The sequence below is a fragment of the Poromitra crassiceps genome (assembly GCF_964638095.1).
Source record: "Poromitra crassiceps genome assembly, chromosome: 19".
Classification (NCBI taxonomy): Eukaryota; Metazoa; Chordata; class Actinopteri; order Beryciformes; family Melamphaidae; genus Poromitra; species Poromitra crassiceps.
Window position 1 is genome coordinate 15,500,256 of NC_139646.1, and position 7,395 is coordinate 15,507,650.

The 7,395-nt window shown below is 45.4% G+C and overlaps 1 protein-coding gene across 2 annotated transcripts in view; it reads left to right on the top strand.

Annotated features, from left to right (window-relative positions):
• Positions 1-462: 462 nt before the first annotated feature.
• Positions 463-7,395, top strand: part of krt222 (keratin 222) — a 26,496-nt gene continuing 19,563 nt past the window's right edge. The window contains exons 1-3 of one of the 2 annotated variants that reach the window (XM_083656022.1): positions 463-557; positions 822-1,025; positions 6,184-6,266. In XM_083656022.1, coding sequence (XP_083512148.1) covers positions 837-1,025; positions 6,184-6,266 — 272 coding nt within the window. In that variant the 5' untranslated portion in view covers positions 463-557; positions 822-836. Of the gene's footprint in view, positions 558-663; positions 1,026-6,183; positions 6,267-7,395 lie in introns of those variants that run through there. The other variant, XM_083656021.1, reaches the window with a different exon arrangement.

Consider the following 7,395-nt stretch of genomic DNA (forward strand, 5'->3'; position numbering starts at 1 on the left):
CACACACACACACACACACACACACACACACACACACACACACACACACACACACACACACACACACAGGTCCTGTGGCTGTGTGACCCTGAACATTCCCTATACAGAGAGCAGTTTGAAAGCAGCTCAGTAATCCTGGATCAGTCAGCACAAAGGGCCCCAGAGCGCTGGTGATGTAAGCAGTGTGTCCAGTGCTTACCCCACTGCTCTCCCCTCTGCCAAAGCCTGTTGTTGGGGGGCGGGAGGATGAGATGACAGGGAGGAATCCCCCCGTCATGGCTGACCCTTAAGGCTGCTAAGTGTCACACAGAGTGAGGGCTGCTGCAGCCTGTCTCCTCCTCTCCGCTCTGTCCCAGGTGCCTGCCCGTGACCCGGGGACCCAGTGGGAAAGAGAAAGTGTTGACCAGCTTGGCGTAGAGGAATGTGGCTGAGCTCTGTCTGCAGGGAGCGGGGGATCGGCTTACTCTGACCAGACTGGACTGGAGGACTTTTGCTGCATTACAACCCTGAGACACACACTGTGCCAGATTCCTGGAAAGAAGGCCACGCTGCCTCAGGTGAGTATCACTGGGTAAACATTTACCTAGTAAACGCCTCGAGGACTGTGATCTTTTGGTGCATATATAGTGACACACTCCTGAGCCTGTGAAAGTTGACAGGTATATTAGCTGCAGGAAACAGGCTCTAAGTTTTTCAGTTGCGTTGCTACCTGTGTGTTTTGGCTATCTTGGGTGCCACCACCTGCTTTATTTGACTGCAAGTGAATGGCAGCGTCTCTGCCGCGTCATGCGTCTCTGGCTAGGTGCCCACCTTCTTCTCAGGTCTCCCTGGACTTGATGGAGGACTGCCGTCAGACCATGTGGGGTCTGAATGCCCGCCTGAAGGGCTTTCTGGAGCAGGTGAACAGGCTGCAGGAGGCCAACCGGCGGATGGAGGGTCAGATAGCTGACTGGGGTGTCAAGAGCGCTTCACGCTCCCAGGACTGGTCCCGGCAGGAGCGAACGGTCAAGGAGCTGCGTGCCCAGGTGAGACTCGTGTCTATTGACTTTGTCAATGTGATGATCAGGAGATCCCGTGGGATTAAATATTCAGGGCAATTACAAAGCATGTTGGAAAAGAACAACTCGAGTTGCCGCAGGGGTTTTTGGTCATGAGAAAACCATTAAACTGCTGTAGCAGATGTTATTATTTGAACTCTTTGTGGTTATGCTTACAGTGCTCCATTGCATCAGCTCAAGGCCATCTTGCTTGGCAGAAATCAGGAGCAGGTGTTTATAATGAAACGGCAGTGTGACTGCAATCAAAAAGCAGACAGAGCCGATGACTAGTGTTGAAGACAAACACATAGTCATGGGAATACAATGCATGCAATACAATACAATGTTACAAATACAAATACATTGCTTGAAGACCCAATACCTAATAGCAGAATGACGCCCCCTGTTGAAAGACTGACACCCCAGTACTGGCTCTGTTTACATGGGGACTTAATGGATTAAAGACCGTTTTTTCCCTGCTTACATTTGCTGTCTGTCACACGCAGCAAGAAAGCGGACCTCTTTACTACTTCAGAGGCCATTCCTCTTAGTAGACCATTAACACAGACTTTGGGATCTCACATGAGCCGACTCCAGGGCTTTGAAATACTCCCTGACTTACTGCCTGAAGTGAGCGGCTTGGAGTTCTTGCACTGAGAGCCAAGAGTGTTAATAGACAATTATTTTAATTGCTCCATAGTGCTGCGTTGTGTCGTTGCTGAAGCATGTCGCCCACTTGGTCTCCCAAGTTCGGCTAATGTTCCCATGACTTACTGTATAGGCCTTACCTCTAATGTTCCCATGATTTACTGTATAGGCCTTACCTCTAATGTTCCCATGACTTACTGTATAGGCCTTACCTCTAATGTTCCCATGACTTACTGTATAGGCCTTACCTCTCACATAAATGACAGACACAGGACCAAAATCTGCAATTTTCGTTGTTCACTGATCCACTGATCCAAAGTGCTGCCATGTTCACGTATAAGAGACGTTATTTTGACGTTCATCTTATAGGAGCTGCTTGTTGTGATCTTTGTCTCATTTCCAGGACAGACTAAATGATAGGCAATCAATCAGTAAGGCATTCAGCGGGACGAGATCTTTCTTTGAGACTATGTCAGCGTCCTGACTGAGTCACTGCAGGTCTCACAGGGACATGCAAAGGGGAACAATAGATGGCAAACAACAACCTTATGTTTATGTGATAAATGTTCTGGAATATTCCATGTTATTTCTGGCTTGACTTCAACATGGGTGGGCGTGTCTCTCTGAAGGTGCTGCACTCCTGACAACAAAAGGTGTGCAAAAGGGTGTGTTGTCATTTTTATATGTTCGATAAAAAAGAGAGGAGCCACCAATTCACAGTTGGAAAAAGCCTCAAGAATACATTTTTGTGATGTTCAGGTGGCTCTGTGGCCTGAATCAGCCCGTTCGCACTCCCAACCCGTCAAATACTGACGTTTGGTCAGGAACCCTTGCCGTCACTTGCCGATGAGAAAGGTAGCCCCCCCCTCATCAGAAATGAATGGTGCGGGCGAGGCGATGGCTAGTCACGACTCACCTGACGACATACCCTGTCTCATGAAACATCGACGTTGCAGGCGAGGCGACCGCTGGAGGTCGCCGTTGAACGTAATGACAGTCTGATGTTTAAGTACATTATACCAGATCTGAAAATTTGGAGAAAAAAAAAGAAACTGTTGCTACCGCCCTAGGGACAAGAGGTGGGATTGGCGGACCTGTAGCATTCCCATCTTCGAACTTTTGTCTCATGAGAGAGCTTGTTCGAGCTCCACCACACGGTAACCTCGCTGTAACCGTTTTTAACCCCACACCATAACCCTAACCCCAAGCAAGTTGTTACTTGCCTGAACCCAACCAAGTTGTTTTACTTGCCTGAACTTAACCGACGAGTCGAGCCGTGGCTCCCGCGTCACGTTAGTGGGCCGGTAGCCGTGAGTTGTACCTTGCTCCTGGGCCGAGACGGTGGTCACACCAGGCAACCAGGAAGTAGCGGTGGCTCCTGCCACTCGCTACTGAGTTGGTGCAATCATGCAATCACAATCATGCTGGTTTGGGGCTTCACCCCTGCCCGGCGAAAAGTGACAAGCAAGGGGTACCCCACCCATTATAAAGTGACGGGAAGGGGTCGTGACTAAACCTCAGTATTTAATGGGTTGGGAGTGAGAATGTGTTGCCTAAATAAATTAGTTAGCCCCAACGTGGGACTCAGTCCATCAACACGGGCTATTCGTGTTCTTGAATGTTGCGTAGTTTTCATAGAAAGTGTTTTTTGTCATGTCCGCACCTGTCTCGCGCTCTCTCTGCTGTGGCTTCGGGTGGAAACCTGGAATTACACACGCAGAAGAACAGAAATTACATACCATGACAAAAAACCCTCAGTATTGAAAGCTACGCAAGATTGAAGAACACGAATAACCCGTTTTGACAGACAACAACCGTGGGTTTAAGGCAAGTACTGTTTTGTGTGATTTGCTACATGTATGAAAAACTAAGTCCATTTAAAAAGGAGCCCGCAGTGGAATTCGTGGGGGCTTGTCTGGGACTCAGCATGAGGATCTCAGGCTGAGTCTCATGTTGGGGCTACCTAAAATAGTGTGAGAATCAAGTGAAGCTGGAGTGAATTGTTTGCTTCTCTGGTATTTAGTACACAAGTGTCACTACAGTTCAATCACCACTATTGCCAAACGAGTGACGGATAGATCGTCCCCTCAAGCTAGTCACATAGAAATATTTTACAGCAAATACCACAAGTTGGCTCTGTTTCGTCCATGTAGTGCCTACATCAATACCAACACCATTTATAAGGCCACAGTTGGCTTATGCAACAATGTGCAATGTAACAAAACCAAACGTTTTAAATGTTTGGTTTTGAGTAACAAACCTGATACAAAAGGATCCCTATATAAACCTGCAAATCTGCAAATACTTAATATTACCGGTAAGCCATTTAATCTATTTCTAAGTGTCCCTCATCTTCAGAATCCATGCCAGCTGGATTTAGTTCATAGGAATGCTGCCGTTATTCAAAGAAGAAGTGGGTAGTTAAAGCTTATTAGCCTTGGCTGGCAGTCTTCCTGAGAAGGAAAACTTCCCGCTAAGAAATATTCCGTTGATTCTAGGTTGGCACTGCGTCCATAACAGCCTAACTCTGCAGCCTTCTTAAGATTAACCTACTTAGCGTTATATAATTCACAAGAAAGAATATATTTTACCCTGACAAATATGAAACTTACCAGTCATGTTTCAATAACAGTCCATGTTAACACAATATCATGTAAAGTGGAGAACATGCTTGTGCGATAGCTTCGACTTGGAGCCTTGCCACCGGCAGCTAGACCTATAGGCTACTCGTGAGGGGTCGCAGGGGAGTCCCCGACAAAATGAGTCAATTGTGTGATTTCACTAGGATTTGACTAGAAGTTAGCCCAAGGAGAGAATGTAGTGCATATACTTGGTAACAGCTTTCACTCTCTTCTCTTATCTCCCCATCTACTTATATTATAATTGCGCTGTTCACATCAGCTTTTGTTGAGTCACATTTTCGAGGAGCTGCACGGACAAGCATGTAAAGGCTTTAAATACAGCGCCATGAGCCTCAGAGCAAGGAACCGGTTCCCCCCGGGCAGAGAGGCGCTGAGCAGGAGAGCCTGCCGCCAGCCGGGAAGCAGGCCACGAGCCACAGTGAATAGCGATATTCCTGGAATACGAGTTATAACGAGCCAATTACATAATCCTTTGCATCGACATTAAACTGTTAAATGTTTTTTTGTCGTTTTCATGCTTATTTGCCAAGTAATATTAATATTTATAGGCTAGCAATGTTAGCCCATGTAGCCATGTTGCAAGCATTCTTGCTAGCTAGCTAATGTGTGTTTTTTTTTGCCACAGGGTGTCGCAAATGAGCTAACTTTTTTCTGCGGATTGATATGACTGGAAGTGGTCCTCTGTGCATAGCAACGGTCTGTTCTACCTAGCAGCGGTCTGCTATACAGAAATAACAGACCGCAGAATGCTGTGATTGACCAATCAGAATCAAGTATTCAACAAAGTAATAAATAATTAGAATCATGTTTGGTGATCAAAGTTGAAAATATACTATGCAGCAAAATTTGAGTCGAAGAAACCAAATGAACAGTTATTGTGATCGCAATCATTGATCGGTAGTGTGCTTGCTGAAGGCAAGTAGGCTACTGCTGTTCTTTATTATCTTTATTACTCTTTTATTTTATTTGAATTATTATCGGTTTTATTAGTTATTGTAGCCTATTTTATTAGTATTAGACAACTCGAGTGATACTTTTGAATGATTAATATGGACTGCGTTTATCATGATGTCTTTTTAGATCACAGCCTTTGTCAGACAGTATAGTTGTGTCATGAGGATGATCTATTCTAGATGGATCTGGATGTAGGTGTTTGCTCTGGTGAGCATTTTGATGGAATAATACAAAGACAATAACATCCACAAGTGCTGGAGCACGGAAACTCATCACCCGAGCAAAAAGACAATGCTATATAGCGGACTTGAATGAACTGTTGAAAAGTTCAACATCATGGGATTATGCCAACCATCCATCAAAAAAACTGACATCATACAGGATCAAGAGAATGGCATAATGGGTAATGATAAGAGTAATTATTTGATCATAAAATATTTTAGACGTTAAACTGTGCATTTAAACTGTGAGAAACTATTAACTATGTAATATGTTCCATAATTACTATAGGTGTAGTTTGAGTAATGATAGTAAATTAAAGGACGCTATCTGGATGCAGCAAGCTCAGACTGGCATGATGATATGATACAAAAATCACGGTACACCGACTTTATTCATCCAAAAGCACACACACTGTATATACATGGCTTCATTATCTGTTTAAACACATACATTCATGGGAATAACAGTATGAGGCACTGCCATTATAAAGAGTTAACTGTTCTGTTTTGAAAGGCCTCACCCAGATGCCTCGTCTCAACCCAAGCCAACTAACTGACATCTTCTGTTATCTGTTATCAGGGATATATTCAAAGAAACAAAAGGCCTCACACAGCTGAAATATTGAATGCGGCTGTTGCACTTTTCTGTGTCCCATGTGTGTTTTTTCCTTCTTTTGCAAGGTTGGTAAACTACTGATGGAGAATGCCCAGCTGGCACTTCAGTCTGACAGCATGAGGTGCCGGGCCACAGCCATCCAGGCCAGGTCAGATGTGTTTGGCTCTATACCTTCTCTGAAAACTCAAAGAAGCTCAAACGCTAATTTCCTTATTTGGTCAATACAAATTCCCACTAGGCTGAGCGAGCCGAGTATCTCACTTCCCTTGATCAAGAGCCAGGTGTGAAAATAGATCCCGTAGTACAGTAGCAAGTAGCAACACACACATGTGACATCATTAGCCTCATGCACTTCGAAAGTGATCAGGCACAATAGCAAAATTGCCCCTCCCTCATTACCACCACTGAGGTGCCCTTGAGCAAGGCCCTTAACCCAAGCCGCTCCAATGGAGCTGATCAGTGGCCAGCAGATGAGACTGCGGTTGTACTGGTCAGCTTCCAGGTGTGAATGTGTGTGTGAATGTGAACAGGGCACTCCTGAAAAAGAGAGCATTGCTCTCAGTGAGACTCCCCCTGTATAAATAACGGTTAAAAAAAAAAGTTCACTGTTTATGTAATGTATATATCAAAAGTCTGTGTAGTAACACAGTAACACAGGCCTAGAGAAATAAACACAGGGAATAGGTTGCTTGCTTTCATCACTCCAAAGAGAGATGAGTCACCATTTATCCCAAAATAGTCCATCACAGTAAATTACAAAAATAATTGAATACCAAAACTGTCCAATTCACTCAGTTTCAAAGCAGGGTGCCTCTAGCCAATTAAATAGGTTATTATTACTGGCCAATAAGACCAGCAGAATAAAGGCCTAGCTGTTTGATAACAATCAAAGCCTTCGAGTTTTGCCCCTGCAGCAATGCTCACTCAGTCCTCTATCTAACTCGCCGTCTCGCGTCAGTTCCCGCTCCTGTCGGCCAACCTGCATAGAAATCCAGGCCGGGCTTTGTGCCGCGTCGACACTTTCCCTTATGTATCGATGTGGAGTGACACCCCCGCTCCCCACCACCGGCACCCCCCCACAACCACCCACCCCAACCCCCCTTCTGCTGCCAGAGAGGTCCATTAACCCCTGAAGGGCACAGGCAACACGCTGTAGTGTGAAATAAATACACCTGATCTATTTATAGAGCCACCTGATGGTCACCTGAGCTGCTGGATCTGCCCGTGGGACTGTGGACTGTGTTTATGTCTCTCTGAGGATCTCTTAGGATGAGGAC